Raw genomic sequence first — 23,436 nt, forward strand, 5'->3', positions numbered from 1 at the left:
GAGGGTATCAGCTAAATAGATTTATGAATGGGCAGGTCTATATGGAAGAAGGTGTAATCTCAGGTAATATGGCTCCCAGGTTCTTTAGGTTTAAACCTGGGTCAGCAACAGATTGATAGTTAAAGCAATTCCTTTTAATGGTGTATCACATGTTCATTGTAGGTAACTTCACCTAATAACTGTAGGCAACTTTGTTTAGACTGTCCTAGGGTTACCAGTGCATGGATCCAGTGCTATTTTTCAAGAAAAAGAGGTGCCCGAGCCCACCGTGAACCTTGTTCTTTTATAATGGCAACGGCGCCCACCTGAGAGGTTCCGGAACTGAGTTGCTGTGAATTCCAGCTGAGAAAAAGCCCTGAATGGATCACTGTGTCCAAGTTACCCTAGCCAGGAACAGCTGTAACCTACGTTTCAGCTGCAGGTGGTAAAAGGCTTCTTTTGGGCCTTCAGTGACAATGATGGCTCAAGAAGCACCCATCAGACTACATACCTATTCCTTCAAGGGGAGAGGAACCCTGTTCAGAATAGGCAATACACCTAATTCCCAGAGCTGGAGATCACTCACCCAAAGGACCTCCACCTTATCACAATTCAACTTCAGCTCACTGGACCTCACTCAGCCCACCAATATATCCAGACACTAGCCCAGGACATGCATGTCCACCCACACCTTATTTAGACATAACACAGAAATAGAGCTGGGTGTTTTCAGCATTCTGAAACTTCAGCAGCTTCATATAGATGTTAAACAGCACTGGGGACAATACATTACCTGTAGCACCCCACAGCACCGCTGCCAGGGGTCAGGGGTGCAGTCACCTAAAGTTCACTCTCTGGAACTCTCCCTATAGATAGAAACCGGTCTATACAGTGCCTTAAACTTGCAACCTACCAAGCCAGTCCAGTATGACACCAAGGTCAATAGTATCAAAAGGCCACTGAGAGATCTAGCAGAAGCAACAGGACCACATTTCCTCTGTCCTTTTCCTGATTAAGGGTGACCAAGTCCAATTCAGTCCCAAAACCAGATGCTTGGATTATCCAAGCCAATGTACCAATGTGGATGGATTACAGGAGTGGGTGATGGTCCCTCAGCAGATTGGCTAGGGAAAGCCTGTACCCTAGGCTGAAGGAGATGGCTATTCCTGATTTAGCACAGATAAAAATACAACTACTCACAGAATGGGCCTGCTCAAGATACAGTGGAATCTTGAGCTCTAAAAATATATAATAATTTATAACAATATGGTGCTCATGATACAGAAAAATGAGTACCACCACACCTTTATCTTCTTGGGTTTGTAAAAATTGCAGAAATATCCATGACCCTGAGGGGCTTCTGGATCTGAATACAGCAAGCTGCGTAAGTTCTGCTTCATACATTATATTATCTGGATGCAAAGCATTGGCACAACTTCTTATATTTTTAGTTTCTTTACTTCTACAGAAACTTCTTAATTAGTTACTCCTGTGCTCAAAACATGCAGTTCACCTAGGGTCATGTCACCAGGTTGAATGTACAGCTATCCAAAGACAAGTTTGCAATGTCTATAGCTGTGACATAGAAAAACCACCACATCTGTTATTCAGTAGGGCACCCAATAAATAATACGCATACAAGCACAATGACTGGGATACAAAGAGCAACATTAGACATGCCCGAGGGGTTCTGCTCACCCAGTGGAATTTTTGACTTGTTTTTCTTTAATGCCAAACCTTCATGCCATATCACAAACTGCTTTTATAACTCTGCTCAATTTCAGAAATCTTTTGCCATATAGATTTATTTTTTTTTGGAGGGTGAGTGATGGAGAAAAGGGAAGAAGGGATGAAGGAGATGCTCAAGGAACACAAGCAAGTCCAAGGCATGCATCTATCAGCTGCACCTCTTGAGAAAGTGCCCTAAATAATCTATATACAGCACCTAGGCACTTTAAGGAGCAGCAGCAGCATTTTTAAACAGCTGAATGTACAGCACTACAGGTTAATACTGTGGAAATATAGCATGCAGATAAAAGCACAAACTTTTTCCATTAAGATTTGTAGACTCTTTATTCACCAATTAAAGCAACTCTAAAAAAGAGATGGCTATTTCCCCTTCTCTCCCCCCCCCCCATTTCACTCTTCCAGGATTTAATTTTCTTCTGTACGGCAATTAGCCATTCTTGGTGTAAGAAGCAAATAGTAAGTAGGCAAAGAAGATGCTCTGACAGAGTTTTCTGCATAACTCTAAACTACATTGTTTTACACTTACAGAAATAATATTTACAAAAGGTGAGATTGGAATGATTTTAATCTGTAGTTTAGATCTTCCTATACTGTAATGCAACAAGAGGACAGGACACCAAGTCTATACTGCAAGACACACATTTGAACACGCACTGAATGCTACAAGTGGATTTTATGGAAGCTGCTTAAATTGTATACAGTGGGTTTGTTATGAACTCATCATCAGGTTGTGAAGTGAAATGTTTTCTTTGCTCAAGACAACAAATCCTTATAAAAGTTTCAGCCTGATCCCACTCATATTTACTTTAAAGTTCTATTGATTTCAATGACGCTCATTTCCAAGTAAGATTACAACCTATATCTGTTCTCTCCCCAAAACACCCACAGGACATTTTGCATCGCTTAATACTTTCTTTGAGTAGCATGAGAGGATTAATGTCATACACACGGTACACGAGTAGCAGTAAGCTATAGCACTCCAATGAATTTAAACCCCCCGTTTTTACATATCAGTATCATTCATAAGAATACCATAAATCAATCTGGTATACTTGTGAAAGCATCTTACCAAGTATTTAAACAAACAGAGAAAGCTAGAGGAAAGGTAGCAATTTATACAGATAAATTTGTAGAGAAATCATTTTGGCTCTTTACCCTGGCTTTTGACACCTGGGGTGTGTTTTTTCCTAGGACCAATCTTATTCACATTAGGATGAAGTGCAGGCAATAAATGATTATCATGATGGTGATAACAGATGCAAGGAACATTTTTGCCATGACAGTTACCAACACTTCTTTGTGATAAAATAAAAACTGCATCCTTAGAAGGCTTGATTAAAATTAATCACTCAGAGAAAGCTTGTTAACAGTCAAGTCAACTTTGGAGCTGATTAGTGATATACCACAAATTAAATGCAATAGCCACAGCAATCTATAGGGTCTTTGCATGGTACTAAGATAAGAATACTGAGAAAACATCAAAGTCTAGGTCATTGGGTAAAAGCAAGGAAATTTAAAAACTTACTTATTACAGTGATGTTTGAGGTGTTTCTTATAGCTGTCCTCCTGAAATAAGGCATCTGGGTTACAACTTGCAAGCCAGTCAGCGTTCTGTAGCACAGGTTGTGCACTCTGGGCTTTCACTTTTTTGCCTTTTCTTCCCCTGGGCACTGGAGCAGACAAACCTAAGAAACACACACATGCATGATTTTTCAACAGAAAGCATTAGCACTGATTCTATGTCAAAGGGGGACACCCATCTGTGAAATCACTTTCATATAGCTCTTCTTTCAGCATTCACTCCTGACAAACTGCAAAGTGCGCACAGAGTGACATGTGGAAAGCTAATTCTCATTCACTATTGCATTACTGTCCGTGAGACTACAATCAGGGTTGCAGGTGCAGGAAGATATGGCAGAAACAAAGAATAGTACAGAATGTAGTACTTGTAGCACAATTTAACATCCTAAGAATCTCAGCTTTTATTTTCAATCCTGTTGTGCTATAAAGGCGACCCCAGCAGCTGTTTTAAATATTTGTTAAATCCTTTTTAAAAGAAAAAAAGGGGGAGAAGAAAATTGGAACCAATTTAGTTGCCTTTTGATGTTAGCCATCACCCCTGCCCTTTCAGGGTTCGCTCCCTTCAAAAAAATATGCTTAACTTTCCAAGTTATTAGCAGTCCAATTTACCCTTATTGAAATGAGTCAAAAATGAAACTGCTAAACACCTCAGTCAGCTAATTAGGGTCCATTTCTTCCACAACAACTTCTCAAAAGTTGTTTTAAAAAATGCCACCATCATAAATTTGGTTTTAATTTGTACCAATTCAAGAGCACTGTGAATTTTTTTTGGAAAAAAAAATACTTTTGTACATTCATGCCCCCCGCTCCCCCGAAAAATCATTATAAGAAAGGACTGCATGGATCTGTTGGTTACCTGGAACAAATGTTACAACGGGGAGTTTATTCCGGTTTTCCCATCTCAAAGTCAACACCAAGCCACCGCACCAAATATGGTGATTAAGTTGTTATGGCACCACAAATTCCAGCATGCCTGACCACTGGCCATGCTGGCCGAGGCTGATGGGAGCTAGAGCCCAGCATCTAGGGAGCCACAAGTTCCCCATCTCAGCTTTAGAACGCTGTGCTAGGCATGCTACAGAGTTTGATACAAAAGAAAAATGTGCAGAAGCCTACCAGAATGGTTAACCAAGGCTCGTGTTTGTCCATCTGCAGTGGGAGTGATTAGATCCCAGACAAAACTTTTGATGTTTTCATCCCCTTTGTAATGATTGAGACAATACACAAGGATTGTTCGGCAGATGGTTTCCACATCTTGTTCTGTTAGTTGGCGTTTATAGCGCCCATGTGAGAGGATATCAGTCCATCGTCCCCAACTACAAGAAAAATAGAAAGCGTACATACCTAGAACTGGATTTCACATTTTGACATTAGCTCCCAAATGACAGCTAGAATGGGGCTTCTGGTGTTAGCATTAAATACATTTTGAATTTGCAGGTCACATCAGGGAATCCAGTTTCTAGCACCAAGGACTTAAGAATATTTATTTTACTGAGCAGGCAGCAAGTTCACTGCTCATAAAAGCCACAATTTAACTATACTGGAAATAATAAAATACACATGTTTAATGCCAATAGCCCTTATAGGCTCAGAGCAGGAAAATCTATTCAGGAAATTCTATTCCAGAGCTGTTTCTGCAGTCTTGAGATTTGGGGATCAATTTGAGCTTGATCCTGTAATCCTTTACTTGTAATAACTGTATACAACTTTATAGGAGCAAAGTTTAGACAGAGGCTCTTAATCTCACCTTAATGGTAGTTCATTAAGGCAGTCTGGCTAAATTTACGGCAGTAAGTCATTTGAGGCTCGTTTTACTTACCCATAAACCAACAGATTCTTTTCCACCCTAAAGCATTCACTTCGTGCATAACCCTGAGATTTGTCCTGTGGTCTACGGGGTTTTATACTGGGTTTTTCTTCAGAATCACTTTCCAGATCAGAAAATTCCATCAGTTCATCTTCTTTGACTGCACTGTATAGTCTAGTTTGCTTCCTTACCCTTGGTGTATCAATAACTAGGTTGTTCTATAATTAAAAAAGAGATGTTTTGTTTGTTTGTTTTTTTAAAAAATCACATTATAGTGATCTAAAAGTATTTAATGGTTTCATTCTCTCACCCTTCCATTTAAGGCATCAATGTCAAGCTCAGCTTTTTTTGCCCACTTCTGCCAGAAGTTAGGATCATCCAATGAAATGTCTGTTCTGTTACCAGATGCAACAAAACTAGCCTAAAATACAACAATGATCTCCAATCAATATTCAAAGATATATGTTAACAAAAATAAATAAATATGAATTTATTCACCTTGGGTTTTTCACATCTATGGTATAACAATGTAAGTACAGTGGACCCTTGAGTTACGTACCACTCTGGATACGTAACTCTTGGGTTGTGAACGCAGCAAACCTGGAAGTGTATATTTCCGGGTTTTGCCACCCGCGCACGTGCAGAAGCGCTCTGTGTGCCGCACGCATGCACAGAAGCGCTTTATTGCGCGGAAGCGGCACCTCCAGGTATGGACTTTTCAGGTTAAGTACGGACCTCCGGAACAAATTTAATTCGTATCCGGAGGGTCCACTGTAAAATACCTATAAAAATAAAGGCAGTCAAGTTGCGTTTATAAGGAAAAACTCCCCCCCCCCCAAATCCATACTTGAGCAATACCTGTGTTAGAACCAACCAAAACACCACAAAACAGTGAGCAACCTTTTGACTTCTCTACAGCTCTGTGAGGCTCGATATCTGTGGGGGGTGGGAATAAAATCAACTGTTTGGATGTTGCAGCCATGAGGCCTGCACTTTGAATAAAAGTCTGCTAGGTGCTGCAGGTATCAAGTTATAAATTAAGCAATGGTTGGGCCCCTTTTTTGACAACAAAGTCAGGTACTCTGATGGGCTACCTGCAGGTGCTTGAGACTCTAAATAACTAAGTGTCTGAATGTTGGGTAGATATGCTTTCTCTTAAAATGTAAAATTCCCTTTGGAAAAAAAGACCTGTTCTATTCTCAGCGATAGGGCAAAGATCTCTTGCAGAGCAGCACAAACTGGAGAAGAGGGGGTTGGATGACTGCTTTGATATGTGCATGTGCATGCTTATCTGTGCGCACAATGTGCATTTTACTCCATATATTCCCAAAGGGTTGTAGTCTTCTCTATAAACCATTGATGGAGACACATTTTAAGCCGCTATGAACTGCTACTGCTTATCTGTACAAAGAACTTTGCAATAAGGGTCTGCAAGCTCTAGGCCCATCTCCACTTTTCATCTAGTTTTAAGATGCAACAAACTACACTCCTGTCTGCAACTGCCATCAATGCTCACTGCTGATATGCCATGAAGAATGGGGTTAAGTGCTCCAATAACCAAAACACATATTCTCTATGGCCATTTGTGTCAGCTTTAGATCTGAAATCTAAACTGCTTTGAAATCTGTAAACTGCTTTGAAATTTATCTATTTTTACATTTAAGTGGTATATAATTTTTTAAAAAAGAAAGTAAGAGAAGAATTAGTCTGCCAAGGCCTTTTTATGTTCTTCTGAAATTTTCAACCTGTCCTCTGCGGGGCTCACAGACATACAAAGAGCATGATTTTGAGGCTGCATTTGTGTCAACACACACTTGTGCAGGACTGATGAAAATTTTGGAATATATTTTGGCATAGTGACTCCTTAGGTCCTGCTTGCCTTGTGGGATATAAGGGTTTTAAGCTATAAAGAGGCACAACAAGAGACAAAAGATCACTCAACGTACGTTTCCATTTATACAAAAAACAAACCCATAAATGTTAATGCTCACCTTTGCAAATGTAGAGCCTTTGCCCTCAGACTCAATAGTGATTGTGTGTGTCCGCCTCAAAAGAATCTGATCTATATCCTCCTCGCAGAATTTGGAACCTTCATCCTCTTCATCCATTAGAGCACCATAAGCACCTTTCCTCAATAGATCTTCTATCTCTTTTTTAGATAGTTGCTGTACCTGTAATATATGCGCAAAAGAAATAGCTCTTGTTAAAATTATGTAAAACAGTTTACAATCAGCTTTCTCCACACACACAAAAAAACTGATTTAAGAAATGTTTACTAAATTCAAAGAAAAGACTTCTAACAGTCTTCTTTTGGGATGGGGAGGCAAAACTAGAACACAGATTAGGAGGAATATTGAAGCTCTGCCTGCCACGATCCCAGTAATAATGAGCCCTCCCAACGGATGCTTTTCACAATTTTTTTAAAAAGTACATTAAATGTAAAAATAGATCATGTCTAGTTTTTTTATTTCATAAAATTTATATTCTGCTTGATTGTAAGAAAAAACCTCAAAGCAGTTTACAAAAAGAATAAAAGTATGTGCAAACTCAAGCTCTTCGATGAAATTAGAATATATGGAAAGTGCACTGCAAATTTAGGTGGCTTTTGAATGAATATATTAATGCTGTTCTTACCCCATTTGTAGCATTCTCTCTTCCACTCATGGACTGAAGCACAGCCTTATCAAGACCAAGTTTCAAACTTGCTTTGTCAAACATTTCTCTTTCATAAGAATTTCTTGTTATCAGCCTGTAGATTTTCACTGACTTGCTCTGTCCTATCCTGTGACATCGAGCTTGAGCCTGGAAAAATATGGAATTGTTACCATGTTTCAGTTTGTAGAAAAGCAGCATGTATAACCCTTAGAACAATCATTAATTCAAATAAAATCTTAAAAGAAACTATTTGTGTATATTGCAAATTTATAATATTTCTCAAGAGACTACTCCTTTCCAGACAGCAGTAAGATAAAAGGTTGTCAGTTGACACTTTCAATAATACCTGAAGATCATTTTGAGGGTTCCAGTCTGAATCAAAGATGATGCAGGTATCAGCGGCAGTAAGATTAATGCCCAACCCCCCAGCTCTTGTACACAATAGAAAAACAAATCTGTCAGAATCAGGTCTGGAAAACCTGTCAATAGCTGCTTGACGTAGGTTGCCTCTTACTCTTCCATCAATTCGCTCATATGGATACCTGGGAAAAAGAGCAGTACTGTATTACAAACAGAACCAAAAAACAAGGCGAGTATCTTTGCAAAGAATTTAGGGGGGAAATCAACATTATGTACTTAAACAAGTACAATATTTATAGTTGTGCTCCTCACCCCATAACTTTTAAATCTTGCTGCCCCAGTTGCAACAAAACATGTCTCTCTCGTATCAGTCTCTACAGTCACAGCAGGCTCTGTAACTCTCCAATGGTTTGACTTCACCCCTGAAGGCGCCCTCTTTTCCTGTCTTCTGAGACAGATGAATGCCAACCAGCCCAGGCTCAAATGGTAGAGTGTAAAGGGAAGCAAATATAAAGAGGAGATAGAATTCACTCCCATTTTCTGCCTTTAGCAAATGTTTCCCTTGTTTTCAAACTTGATTTCAAAATCACATTGACAATAATCTTGCATTTTCCTGAAAGCATGGGGAGTGCAAGTTAACAAAATAACTTGGTTATGAAAATAATCAAGCTATTGATTTCTTGCTCTGTTTTAATATTTCAGCCTGCATTAAGAGGCAGCAGAAGAATAAAGGTACAGAATATTTTTGTATTAGCTTGGTTAGCTTGTGAGTAATATTTACTACAGAATATGTATTTAGTAGAAAACACATTTTTATCCTATTCATAATGTGAACCAGTTATTCTAAAAGTGTTGTCAAGCCTAACCATGAATATAATGGTGGTCTGTTATGATTGTGAGTGAAAGGTTACAACCAACAGAACAATTATTGCTATACTTATCCACTTTCCCATTTCATGATGTTAAGCGCCTGTTTCATTGTTTCCACATTTTGCAATACAGGTTAAATACTTGATAGCACGTTGAATAACTGCTATTTCCTAGAATTGGATTATATTTTTCTCACCGTCTTTGAATGAGGTAGTCTTCCAGTATGTCCAAGCAGCGCACCATCTGGGAAAAGATAAGCACCCTGTGGCCACCAGCCTTCAGTTTTGGCAGCAACTTGTCAATCAGTACTAGCTTGCCAGCAGCCTGGATCATTGCCTGGAGCTGAAAATCTGGAGAGTCAGGATTGTGTGTTTCTTTAAACTCTTCCAAAATTTTCTCTTCAGCACCTGCAGAGATTGGACAGCAATATGTGAATACTCTAAAGGTTTTATTAATAAAACTACGAGCCTGTTTCCAGCTCCCTATACAATGTCTATGGATTTTATAAGTGAAGAAATATTTACATAGCTGCATTTGCTTAGCTAAAAATAACATGGAAAATATGGAAGCACAAATGAACAATGAACCCAAAAGCTTCCAGCAAACAAATTTCACAACAACAAAGAGGTGCCAAGCCAGAAGTCATAACAAATTAGGGGGCAAGGAGTGATTGAATAATTAATTAGTAAATTAAGGATATAAAGACAATATCTAACAGCTAGGTTGAAAGACGTAATGGCAAAGCCAATCCTTTTTTTAAAAAGGGTCTTAGAAACCTATCAGTATTAACAGTCAAAGTGCTATAGTAATAGTTCATTACGGTAGCAGTATTCTGATGATAAACACATTCTAATTTAAATGTCCCAAATTTTTACAAGGCAAAGATTGGTGTGAGGCAAAATGGACACTTGTTAGCTTACAAAGTGAGGAACAAGCTGGGTACATAAATTTGGTGTGCTTGGGTATTAGGGGGTCCCAACAGAAATACTTATGACCCCTTCCAAAGGGACATTTATTAAAAAAATTCAGGGGAGACCCCCAGAAATACTATGCATTCTAATGTTAATGCCAAGTCTTTAGTGGCAGCATTGTCCAATAGCCATGGGTCCACTTTTGGTCCAAACAGGCACTATCACCTTTCCAGCAGGGAGTGCCTGACAGTTGGATCAAGCATGAAGTAACAAAGTAACAACCCATTTTCTGACTATTTCCTGCCCATGTTTCATGTTCATTAGCACTGTAGACAGTTGTGCTGATGTTGCTTCTTCCTATTAAAACACACACTCAGTTTGTATCCTATTTCAATGAAAACACACATGTGGTGTTAACGAAGTTTCTGATCACTACATAAAACATAGAAATCAGTCTTATATGAAGTCAGACTATCTGGCTCAACACTGACTGGCAGTGACTCTTCAGGTTTTTAAAGAAGAATCTTTCCCAGCCTTACCTGGAGATGCCAAAGACTGAATCTGGTGCTTTGCCTGAATGACAGGTACTCTCTCACTAAGCTACCTTTCCTTAAGTAGTTACAAAGCAACACCTTTTTAAAGCCAGAGTAATACCACCACATTCTACCAACAAAGTACACTGAAGTTTATGACGCACGGTGGCAGCTAGGCCATATTGTGCCTCTAAGGGGAAAGAACTAGTCTCCATAATTCCTAAAATATTGTTATGGAGGATGCTTTGCCAAACAGTCTTGCCAACTTCAGTAGAGAGGATATAAGTAAAAGAAGTGATTACTTTCAGGTACTCCTACTTAAGACATGCCAGAGACTCTTGCAGTAAAAATGCAGGAAATTATTTATGTCCCAAACTGTACTGCCGGTTTTAGTATTTACATGTTTCCTTTCCTCAGAGGCATTTAGAATGACAACTGAGTGAGAGATAATGTCTTGCGTTGAGCAAGGATTTGAATCTGGGTTTCCAACATACTAGCCACTCACCACTCTGGCTCTGCAGAAGCATATACACACCGGAGGGTTGCTATGACTATCCTGTGCTCTAGCCTGTCTGACTGGTTCAAATCATACACAAATTATAGTAACTTGCTAAGAGTCTAAGATGAAATAAGGTGAACCAACCAAGTATCTTCAGCTATAATTGTCTATATCATGTAAAAAAGACACAGCAAAATCTTCCTCTGATTGTTCAGGTGTCCTCATATGTCTAGAAAGTACTGCCTTGTAAAAAGTCAGCTTCACATTGAGCATCTCACACTACTGACTCAGTATTTAATTCTGACAATTTTCCAGCCATTAACTTTTATAGCAGGGGTGGCTAACACAGTTGATCAGAAAAGCTTTGCTATGATAGTAACATGCTTCTTTAAGAAACAAAGCAACTGCATATAAATATGTTAATTATCAATCAACAAGATAAACATGAACACACAAACTTATGGAAAGCAAGAATGTGTTACAAGTATGAAACTCCCTCTTCTCTAGTGGAACTGGAGGACTCGCATCTTATTTACATCTGATAAGTAGTAATTAAGACTAAAACATTAGCACAAAGCATGTACAAACATGCATTTCATTTGCAAACATAGCAAGTTATGTGGTGGAAACATAAAGAACATTTATGCTATGATCTTTTATTTTGCCACATTTAAGTGTATGTGCGCATCTTCTGACATGGAACACCGAGAGCAGGACTTTTATCAGCTTAGTTAAATTAACTTTGTCAAAATAAGTTTTAGAAGATCAGCTGCCAACATGTTGTTCCTATTTTCTATTTGGATCTCTCACATACAGTCCTAGTACCACTTCCGCTATTACAACCAATTTTTGAGGTTTTAATGTAACTGGGCGGAAGGTTTAGATACAGAAAACACATCCAAAAAATTGTCCCTCAACAACAAGGTTTTTAAAGCAGGGATAATCCATTTAAAGAAGCAACAAACCAAACTCCTTAATATTGAGTTTTAGAGCATTTTAAATGTACAAGAACTATAAAGCTATTATACCTCAGGTATCCGCAGCCTATAGAGGGATAAAAATATTTTATAACTCAGACAAGGTGTTACTAGCCAGCTGAGCAGCAAGGCAATTTTATTTATTTATTTAATTGCAGAACATTCATATACTGTTTAATGATAATAAAACTTCAAAGCAGTTTATGAAAAGAATAAAAACAATAAAATGACCAGTTAAAAACAGTAAAAGCAAGTATTTACAACTTTCAAAAATAACTGAAATGAACAATAAGCTAAAAACAGATTAAAACACACGACAGCTTCTACGTCTGGATAGGGCTGCATTAAAAAAAAAGCTTTTTAGCAGGCACCAAAAAGAGTACAGTAAATGTGTCTGCCTGACACCAATTGACAGGGAGTTTCAAAGCATAGGTGCTGCCACACTAAAGATCAATTTCTTGTAAGTGCAGAATGAGTATTATGTGGCACCTGCAACAGTGCCAGTTCTGCAGATAGAAGCGGTCGGGTGGGCATTTGTAGGGTAAAATGATCTCACAAGGGACCTGCTCCCAAGTTGTTAAGGGCTTTATATATTTATAGTAACATCTTGAACTTGGCCTGGTTGAAGATCAGCAACTAGTACAGGTCTCTGAGCAGAGGTGTTATATGCTGACAGGGTCTCACTCTTGTCAGCAATCATGTTGCATCGTTCTGCACTAACTATAGCTTTCTGCACAAGCACAAGGGAAGCCCCACACAGAGCACACTGCAGTAATCCAAACTTGAAGTAAGCAATGTCGGAAGTACTGTAGCCAAGATCCTGCACCCCATAAACGGCCCTAGCTGTCATACCAGTGACAGCTGGTAAAGGTGCTTTTAGCCTCCAGTGACAAGCTGCCTCCAGAAGTACCTCCAGACTGTGAATGTGCAACCCCATTCCGGGTCCAAGGGGTCCAGAGCTGGTTTCTTCAGAAGTGGCCATGCCACCACCTCTTTCAAGGCAGAAGGGATTATTCACTCACGCAGTGAAACATTAGCCACTCTCTGTACCCAACCAGTCAGACCAGATTTAATAAGACAGGAGGGACAGGGGTCAAGAGGGCACATGGTTGAAAACATATTGCTGCCAGCACCTTGTCCACATCAGCTGACTGTATAAACTGAAACCAATCCCACAACACATTATCAATTCTGGCACTGAGTACTTCAACTGGGGCTGCAGGAAGTGCAGAGTCAAGATCACTCTGAAGTTGAGCTACCTCAAAGTGTGTTGCCGGTTGGTCACAGTGGGTCCTCGAATGCTCCAGAGGTTTCTTTCCCACAGTGGGAGTCAGTAAGCTCCAGACTGTCCCAAAAAACTCCACTGGCCAGCTACTAGAGGCTGCAATGCATGCTGAAAAATGAGACTTCTTCGTAGCCTGCACTGCCACATAGTAGGTACGATTATGTGCTCTAAATGGGTTCAGTCAAGCTTCAGAGCGAGACTTATGCCACTTGCAACAGGCTATAAAACTCATACCTCAGGAACCCTCAGCCTACAGAGGGATAAAAAACATTTCATAGCTCAGAGAAAGTGTTTCCTTCCCTCCCCTACAACTCTGATGGAATTAGTAACAGCTGAGCAGCAAGGGTAGCTTGCATATACAGCTCACTTAGGGAGGAATGTGATTAAATGGTATACAGGTTTTTGAAATATTGTTTCTATTATTGTACCATATCAAACTCTTTAAATGGCCAGTGAGCAAGGCAGGAACAAGGATTTAAATCTTTGCTCAAACATATAATTTACTGGGTAGCACTAGGCAGGCAAATACTAAAATATTGGCTAAAAAAATTAAATAAGGGGTAAAACCAAATCCAAGAGTACGAACAGCATGAAGGCTGAGCATAAGCACAAAACTTCAGTATGCTGGCTAGCCTACCATGTGCCTCCCTTCATTCTAGGTCTGAATGGAGAAAAGGAAATTGGAATCAGGGATGCGACACCCCACCCCTGAATCTTTTCTTTAAAACAAAAAAATCATTGTGGGTAGTTAATTGGGACTAGACAATAAAAGCACTTCCCACCCCCAGCAAGGGCTGTTTAAGCTGCTAAGAGAGTAGTCCCATTTGGAGGTTGTGTGCCTGATGAATGGTTCATACGTTAAAGACCTTCAAATCCTCTATTCATGGGAAGATTTAAGGATGGCTGCTACATCCTAAACCTGAATGGTCTGTGGGGATTTCCCCATTGTTTATTCTATCACCATAACCCTACAATTCTTTGCACAATGTATTTTACACTGCAAAACTGCAGTAAAGAGGAATTGTATTTCCAGTCCATACACAGAATGTATACTGACCAGGCATGATCTCTGCAGCCTCCCAGCCTCAATAGTAATGTCAGTATTTTCCACGCTCTCTGCTAAAGTATGTCTGGTTTTTTTCCTATCTATCCTGGGCACAATCCCAGTCTGCTGTCACCCTGACTCAGTTCCCAGTGTAGAATGCAGCTCACTTCTGCAGTAGAAACAGAGAAATTCCACTCAATGACTGCAGCCTCTAAGAGGGGGCGCAGCAAGGCAAATATTGAGTTAAGTGTTGCACTTGCTGTGGGAAGCTAGCTGGACATCGAAGTGAAATGGGATCCTGACACCTGCAACCACAATACCAATAGGATCAGGATGGTAGCCACCGATGGCTAGCTGTGGTAGATTGTTAGCTATGGTGGTGAAGGCTGAATTTTTCCCAGTACTGGAAGAGGAAAGGTGAGTCTCTCAACTGCTATGCTGTTTCTGACATGACTGAACAGACGGGGTTGTCCTTTTCTCCATCACTGAACATCATGTCACAAAGAAGCCACACAGCATTTCCTAGGACACCACAGAGTCCTGCCTCAGTGCGGTCATAGTTTCCAATGCATGAGGACGTGCATGTAAATTGCAGTAGATCTAATCAATCTCACATAGCTAGAAATTATTGCTGCTGCCTAGAGCTCTGAAAATTCATTCCTGTCCTATTACCCTTTTAGTGTTTTGAGAGTTAGAGGAGCCTAGGTCCTGATACTCTGGTCTAAAATGCAAAAGGAAAATTTAGCAAAATATATTCAGCTCAACTGAAAAACGCTTTCACACATGCCAAACTCCCCTCATTTTCTTTTTTTAAAAAAAGTCAGTCCTACCATTGATAAGGTATGGATGATTGCAGCATTTTCTTAATTCCATCATAGTGTTTAAGAGATTAGGTACATTCGCTTGACCACCACCTTTTGACAAAAAAGTAAAATTCTTTTCAAGAATGGCTCTGTAGTATTTCTTCTGAATATTTGTCAATTCAACTTCAATTATGGTTTCCTCCTTGGGTGCAAGGTTCTTTTCAACATCTTCTTTGAGTCGTCTCAACATCATTGGTTTCAAGATAGCTTGGAGTTTTTGCACCTAGTTAAATAAATGAATGAAGTTTAAAATAATAATCTTGCATACTCTTTTATATTTTGGTTCTATCCCCACAGTGTAAATATTCTTTGTGGTATCAGAAAGTTGAGACAGTGGGAGCCAGATGGACCACAACATTTATAACTTTTTGTCATATAGCAAGGGAGATGTACTGCTAAAGACAGTGTCCTGTGCTGACACCAATGGCTTCACTATAGGCAGAGGGCAGTGTCAGAATATAAGCAACAACTTTCAAGTATGCTCATGGCCCACCACTTGTTTATAGATTTCCTGCCTGTCTTCCATGATGGAACTCTAGGAACTGTACTGATGTGACCTTGGATAATACACCAATAAATTAAAACGTTATTAGCAACTCCAATACCTTGCACTATTCATAATTTTGGTAAACTTCACTTGTTAATGCCTTCCTCAACTTTTCATATGATACTTAAACTTTGCACTACTTGTTATTAGTTTGATTAATGATTCATCTCCTAACTAAGATTAGAAGACTGGGAGTGTACAGTTGCCTCAAATTATCATCTTCCTTCCTTTCTTTCCTTGTCTATGCAAATTCAGTCACACTTGTTACATATAATTAATAACACTTTTTCTGTGGTACCCTTTCTTTACATTCTATTATCAATCAGAAACCTATTTGTATGATTTAACATTTAGGTAATTAAGAAAGGAATTTATGGCTCTACAAGTAATTGCAACAGGAACAGTTGAAATTCTGAAAGGAACACATAAAAACATTCTAGTCAAATGACATTCCTGTATAAATGATTGTGAATCTATGGAAGGTACACTTTATGTATTGTTTAGTCCCCTGTATACAGCCACAAGAAAGATTCCTGGCAGAAATTTTAGCCACTGGTACGCACTAATTATGGCACAGTGTCACATTTACATGGGTGCTAACTCTGACTAGCTTAAAGGAGGGTTTGCAAAACAGATTCTAGCCTTGCTTTTAAAGGTAACCATTGTGCAGATATAATGCTGTGCTATTAAACATGATTGCACAGGAAAGATTTTCTAACTTCTAGATCTTAATTTTGTTCTCTCTCTTATGTAAGCATGTTATGTGGAAGCAAGTTCTATGAATTACAAATAGGTCACAATGTTAGTTATTATGTGCAAATAAACAAGTAAATATGTAATATTATTCTGCATAGGTCTGCATAATTGTTCACTATATTGGAATGTAAGATACTGAAATTGTTAGCATTTATTACAATTTATTAGTCAATTTATGTTGCCCAAGGCAACCCAAGGTGACTTACTAACAAACAAACAAACAAACAAACAAACAAACAAACAAACCATATAGATACATTAAAACAAAGGGTTGGGGAATTAGGTTTGGCATTCCAGTCAATGGACTGTCAAACATTTCACACAGCTAAGAATGTCTCATTGCAGGTAGAAGTTCTTTTTTCTCTCTTTTCATTATGGTTTAATTTGTTAGCAAGGTCAGCAGTGAAGCGTGCTTCCCCCTAGTCTTGCAGAGGTCAAGGGCAAATATAGAGCACAGCAAAGCTTCTACTGGCCACCTGCTATAACTGCTGGCACCTCCAGAAAGCAACAGGAAAAGCAGTAATCAATGGCAAAGGTCACCTGAATTCAATCTTATTTGATACACGACCCACAGAGTATACCCTCCAGTTGAAGCTGCAACTTGACTACTTGGTCTCCTGTTCTTAGTTCTTAATAAAAACTGGTTCTTGGTTTTTAATTTGCTTTATTTCTATTTAGATTTCAGTTTTTACAAAAAGAACAACAACCACAGGCGGATCTTAGTATTCCAAAATAAAAGCCAAAGAGAAATGTTATGCAGATTGTTCACTTTTATCGAGAATTTCCTTGACGTTTTTAAAAGTTGTATTTCTTTTTTCACGAGTTAATTGATTTGTTTTTCGTCTCAGTATCATACTCTGCATAGATAAGTCATGTTCAAATACTACTTCCTTTCCTCTGGAATGAGTCTCAGGCTCAAGTACTTGAGATTAGTTAAGCATGCTGAGGCATCCTCAGCCTACAAACTGAACATCAGAAATTTAGTCAGCCTTCAGAGGATATTTACCCTCTGGCATGCTTCACTCAGTCCACCACCACTCTGGACCAGTGACTGTTTCAGGGGTTGCCAGGAGGGCTTTGTCCCCCACTGTGTAAGTGATCATGTGGGAGCAGAGAAAATGGTGCTGAAGAAGCTTAAAGCCACACAAGTTTTGCAGTAATCAGCAATTGTTCCATATAGTAAAGTAAATTAATACTGGGTGATTTACCTGTTCTTCAGTTTTCAGATCACCAAACTCTTGCATGAAAGTGGTTTCTGAAGGAAAACGAGTTGGTTCCAAGAAATGAAGCAAGCTGAAGAGCTCCTCAACAGTGTTTTGTAATGGAGTACCTGTAAGAAGCACTTTGTGTTCCTGCAAGAAACAAAGACTCTGGAATAGTCTACAATCCTGAACTCTGAAGCTGCATATTCTTCCAAGGTAAGTTTTCTAGTTTCTATCCTAAAATTATTAGGCTGTATTTATAATCTATGCATATATTTCATATTTTCCAATTCCAGAAGCTTTAATAAAATGCTTTATTTGTGGTAGGCTGTTGGACCAGATGACCTTCAAGGTCTCTTCTAGATTTTATCATTCTGTGTGAATGGTTTAGGTTGTCAGCTGGGTGCTTGTAGCATGGAATGGTAGCTTCAGTTGCGTAGACTCCATATTTCTATTCCAGTGAACACACAAATCTGTGACAGGTCTACTCATCTGTCACTGACAGTCATCCACCTCTAAGGTAGTGGTGAAGCTTGAACTAATCACAATATAGGATACCATAGCATATCCATATTGCCTAAATAATGCATTTTTGACCCTTACAAGCTGCAATTTCACAGCATTTTGGAGCTTGAGTGAGCATGGAAAGCTCTTAACACAACATGTTAAATGAAAAAGGATTTTTGTTAATTGATCTCGGCATTTTCATAATTTTATATTGAAAAAGAGAAGAGAAGTAAAGCCATCTGAAACATAAACCCGCTTTCCCATCGGATTAATGGGATGGTCTGTACAGACATCTCTTGGAGCTTTGAGAGTATCAGTACTCACCAGGTCCATCATCTTGAGCCCTTCCAACAGTTTGCAGTTTCTGTTTTTCAGCCTGTGAGCTTCATCAATTACTACACAGCGCCATGGAATGTTACGGAGCTCAGGACAATCAGTCAAAATCATTTCAAATGTAGTGATGATGGCATGAAATTTGTATGACCCCTTAACTGCACGACCCTAAAAGTACAGAAAGTATTCTATCAGGTTACACAACACTGAAAATGAATCAACCTATTACCTATTATCATCTACCAAAATTACCTATTATCATCTACCAAAATATATTCATGTGTTACTGATTGATGCTTTTCGGTCTTTTGACTAAGCTCAAGTGTAGACGCAAGAGTATGTTATTTGGAATGAACAGAATATGCTGAATGCTGGACCTCACTGAGAAACAGGAAACTGTACTGCAACGGAACTATGCAATGCTGGAGCACCTCAGGCAAATGAGCCGAGAAGGGTGGACACTTTCAAAGAATCCGTAAGAACATGGCATAGATAGAATAGGTTTGGAACTAGAGAAGAGACAAGAGACATGAGCTAAAATCTGCAGAAGCAGAAGAGGTATGAGCTTGTTCTAACCACTCCCCTGCTCATAACTGCCTTCTTCTGGGCTCTCTGACCTCCTGGTTCACTGTGCCATGTCTGCCTTCTTTGCCAAGTGGCAATTTGTGCTGTTATGTGCAGCACCCAGAGGTGTGGTTCAGAGAGGCTATGGAAAGCGGAGAGGTAGGCACACAAATGAGCCTGAATATGGGAGGCCTGAATATGGGATGTATGGTTAGAGCACCTTTCTGAAGAATGCTACGCTGCTCTTGCTGCCATGCTCCATGGCTGAGCTCATACATGCAACTCTCTGTCTGCCCCCCCATCACAAAGTGGGGCAGAGAGAATGGATAATAGAAAGGATGAAATAGGGGGCACAACCAAGGCCTCATACAATAAGGTAGAGGGCTGCCCATGTCTACCTTAAATAATAGAGGATAATGATCCAGAATAAAGTATACAAGAAAGAAGTCATATGTTATTATTAGAGTAGAAACATTTACCTGTGGGTCTTTGAAATACATTTCATACAACTGAATGGTCTTTCGACTGGCTTGACTCCCATGATATACAACAACATTCAACTCTGTCCAGGTACGGAATTCCCTTTCCCAGTTGGGGATTGTGGACAATGGGGCAATAACCAAAAAAGGACCATGGATTCCTTTTAAATATATCTCATAGAGAAATGTAATAGATTGGATCGTCTTTCCCAATCCCATTTCATCTGCTAAAATGCAGTTTCGCCTGGAATAAATAATAATAATAATAATAATAATAATAATAATAATAATAATAATAATTTATTATTTATACCCCGCCCATCTGGCTGAGTTTCCCCAGCCACTCTGGGCGGCTTCTAACCAAGTGTTAAAAACACACACATATATTCCATCATAAAATAAAAAAATAATGTTAAGTTCTCAAAAAAATGGAACTCCCACAATGCAAGTGCTTTGCTTATTTGAATGTGGAAAGAATACTATTCTTTCAAAATAAGGAAGTTGTTACTATAAGTATGTTTTTAAAATAATCTCAAGATTTTATATGAGCATGCAAAAGACACACACACATATTCCATCATAAAATTTGCTATTTTATATAGCTGGGACATTTAAAATAATCACATTTTAAAATAGCGGTATATGTTAAACTTCAACAATTAAGCTATTCATTCTCTTCTTTTACAATGAAGTTGTAACACGTACGTGTTGTACCAATTGAAAAGAAGCCAGTTTACTCCTTCCAACTGGTATTCCCTGAGTTTGTTGTTGTTTTTATATTCCCTGGAACTTTCTGACTTCTTCCAGTCATCAGCAGGAGGTCGCTCCTGTTTCAAATACAGCAAAACACATTAGTGATTTACAAAAACCACATTATTGTGTTATTTTTAAGTAACATCATCTATTCAGAGCCAAATCTTACCACACGTTCTGTTTCTGGCTGCCTGGACATAAGTTTCTCGAATTCTTCTATTTTAGCTTGGTCTATGTCTTGCTTTAATTCCCATGTGCTGTCTTCATATGGAAGTGAACACCATTTCACCAAATAATGAGTCACAGGCTTTGTTTTTAATTAGGAAACAAAAATGAGATTAAGTGAGAAACAAAGCATAACTATACTGGAACTTTGCAGACCGAATACAATTTACAATAAGACTTATTTCAATGCATTTTATTAACATTTTACCAGTGACAAAAACAGTTCAACAACAAAGTGGCTGATATGTTGACACATTATTAGTATTTCATCATGAAACTGCAACATTTTTATTATATTGTAATTTTTTCACTGCAAAACAAAAATATTTTTGAAGAAAATCCATACAAATAGTTACAAGATTTCTCCACAAATTTATAAGCAAAAATTTCCCAGCAGGCAACTTAAAATAATTAAGATGACAGCTGTTGATTTATGACAGTTTTAAATAAACAGTGATAAAGAAAGGTTAACAGTTCCTTTGTAAAACCACTTGCTCTTCTATTTAAAATAACCCACTAGAGTTTCTTTGAAGAGATGCAGCTCAAGGAAAGTGGTTATAAAGGAATAACAAAATATTTAGTTCATTGCCCAAAGACTCCTTAACTGGCATCTACATACCATGATGATGAAATTGACATTTATTTTAACAATTACTTGGCTACCGTATAATGCAGGACTTGAAGAAATGCTTGCATTGATTAACAAACGAGAACAACACTAAATAGGAAAATTAGGGCTATTTCTAAATTTGAGAATATTTGGTACTTTAATATATTGCCACATGTAGTTCATTAGCAAAATGAGATTCACCTTGTCAAACTTAATTTTTATAAGCTAAAGAGCAAAAATATTCAAGTAAGACATGCAATACTATTATTGCAAAAAAAATGTAATTATGAAATCCTATAACTAGAAAGATCAGTGCCACGAGACAGAAAAAACAGTGCTCAGATTGAAACAGTCTTCCTCTGTTTCTAGTCCCCATAAAAAACATATATTCTGCTTTCTCTCTTGGCATATTCTTATCACCACTATTAAATGTAATATAAATAAGTAGGTAAGGCAATGTTTTGACTAGCAAAGAAACGGATGTTTTCAAGCTGAATGCTTCTCTATAATTTAGACTTCTATACCCATACACTAACAAAGCCCATTAAGTATATCAATCTCTGTGACCAACATGGCAACATCTATCAACAACAAGCTAAACTAAAGCATGTCATCTTGCTAATATTAGTTCGACAGAGCTACTTCATAAATACACACTTCTGTCAGGTTCTCTTACCTCTCCATTATCATCTTTGCTATGTGAAATATCCATTATTCGATCAACTTCAACATAATCGGGATTAAAAAGTTCATCGTCTATCTGTTTAAGAGGGAAAAGCATAAATAGAATATCAGAAATTTCTATTAGCAAATATTCTCAGGGAAAAAAAATGGGGGCCACAGTAATACGTAATGTATATTTGACAAATGTCAACATGTTAATTGAAATGCAACAATTCAGTAAGATTGCTCCCCGTGAGGGAATCAGACTTCTCAGACTTTGTTAACTGGGCCTCTTAATTACTGTGTGAAACCTTTTACTGTGAGAGAATGTTTAAGAATATTTTAAATGAAGTGTGAAATTACAATTCACTAATGAGCAATCGAAAAGGCTTATAGCATGCAATGCATTTAGAATTCTTGAAGATTGCAGCTTGCAGTAAAAAAAAAAAAACTAGAGCCATGTATGCTAAGTGACATAAAAACGCCAAGTACAGAAGTTGCATAATTGCTGTATAAAATAGATTATTATTCCTGAACAAGTAAATAAAAAGACCACTGCAAAATTCTCACTCTTTTCTCCTTCTCTATCTTATCAGTAAGTTTCCTATTTATGATGTGTGCTCAAGTAATCCCTGAGAGCTGGTATACTGTGGTTTCTAAGAGTGTGGCCACGAAGCCCCTGGTCCAATTCTCACTTCACCTCAAAATACACTATTTAACCTAAGATATTCTCATCTGCAACATGGGAATATAATATTGACCTAAGCTACATGGCTAAGGATTACTGAAATACATGCACAGTTATTCGGGATAAGCATGTCATGGCTCCACAGTAACACTGGTGTTGAACAAATAACTGGCCTGGAACCAGTAGTTGTAGTTGTTGGTAGTATTTATATGACACTAGTATCACTGTGAGAATTCCTGTCTCCCCCCAAAAGAGATTCTACCCATTCCTTGCCCATCAGAACTAGTTGGGAGGCTCTGTCTCCAGATGAAAAGAACCAGGTGTCTTTGAGGTCTTTGCCCACTAGCTTTGGGCAGCTACCCTGTCAGCTACCCTGGCTCATCTGTGATTTTGTCTCTCAACACATCCTCTCCTCCCTCCACTTCATCACTATGCTGCTTTACAGGGGACCCAAGGTGCATGAAACAGAGAGGCCTAGAGTACAGATGCTCTTGATTCATGCCAAATCTGAAAAATTATGGCCTAGATCCCTTTTAAAGGATTATATCACTACAGTTGAGAAGAAATCCCTTTTTTCTCAGCTGCCAGTGCCTCTGCAAAGTTCTATCCAGCTGAGCTATTTTGGATGGTGAATGGCCTTTTAAATCTGGACTGTCTCCACCAAAAATTTAATCAGTCCACTGTGGTGAATTTGCTAGCTACTTGTGGAGAAAATTGCATGATTTCAGCATGGCTCAAGGGTCACAACTAAATACAAAATCAGGCACTATCTGAACCTGTTTATTTCAATCAATTTCATCTTTCTTGCCCAGTCGTGAAAAGGGTGCACTTTTCTGGGCTATCAATAAGTAGGACGTAAGTCTGTTTTGATGTGTCAAAGCTAGTTAGGAGAATATGCACCTCTTTCAGGCAGGGAAAGATGTCATATTAAACTTGTATTGTACAAGTTGCACTGGTTGCCACTGCATATCAAGTCCCAATTTAAAGTGACAGTG

At 38.6% G+C, this 23,436-nt stretch overlaps 1 protein-coding gene across 9 annotated transcripts in view; it reads right to left on the reverse strand.

Annotated features, from left to right (window-relative positions):
• Positions 1 to 23,436, reverse strand: part of CHD7 (chromodomain helicase DNA binding protein 7) — a 141,515-nt gene that overhangs the window by 18,810 nt on the left and 99,269 nt on the right. For all 9 annotated transcript variants that reach the window (XM_053396063.1, XM_053396064.1, XM_053396066.1 and 6 more), the window contains 15 exons: positions 21,767 to 21,850; positions 20,425 to 20,562; positions 20,208 to 20,329; positions 19,503 to 19,746; positions 18,451 to 18,627; positions 17,626 to 17,769; positions 15,082 to 15,337; positions 9,198 to 9,408; positions 8,118 to 8,313; positions 7,751 to 7,918; positions 7,108 to 7,287; positions 5,427 to 5,537; positions 5,129 to 5,334; positions 4,426 to 4,625; positions 3,254 to 3,413 (listed from right to left, as the gene is read on the reverse strand). In XM_053396063.1, the coding sequence (XP_053252038.1) occupies positions 3,254 to 3,413; positions 4,426 to 4,625; positions 5,129 to 5,334; positions 5,427 to 5,537; positions 7,108 to 7,287; positions 7,751 to 7,918; positions 8,118 to 8,313; positions 9,198 to 9,408; positions 15,082 to 15,337; positions 17,626 to 17,769; positions 18,451 to 18,627; positions 19,503 to 19,746; positions 20,208 to 20,329; positions 20,425 to 20,562; positions 21,767 to 21,850 (2,597 nt within the window). The remainder of the gene's footprint in view (positions 1 to 3,253; positions 3,414 to 4,425; positions 4,626 to 5,128; positions 5,335 to 5,426; positions 5,538 to 7,107; positions 7,288 to 7,750; positions 7,919 to 8,117; positions 8,314 to 9,197; positions 9,409 to 15,081; positions 15,338 to 17,625; positions 17,770 to 18,450; positions 18,628 to 19,502; positions 19,747 to 20,207; positions 20,330 to 20,424; positions 20,563 to 21,766; positions 21,851 to 23,436) is intronic.

This window comes from Podarcis raffonei, chromosome 7 (genome assembly GCF_027172205.1).
Source record: "Podarcis raffonei isolate rPodRaf1 chromosome 7, rPodRaf1.pri, whole genome shotgun sequence".
In the NCBI taxonomy this organism is placed as follows: Eukaryota; Metazoa; Chordata; class Lepidosauria; order Squamata; family Lacertidae; genus Podarcis; species Podarcis raffonei.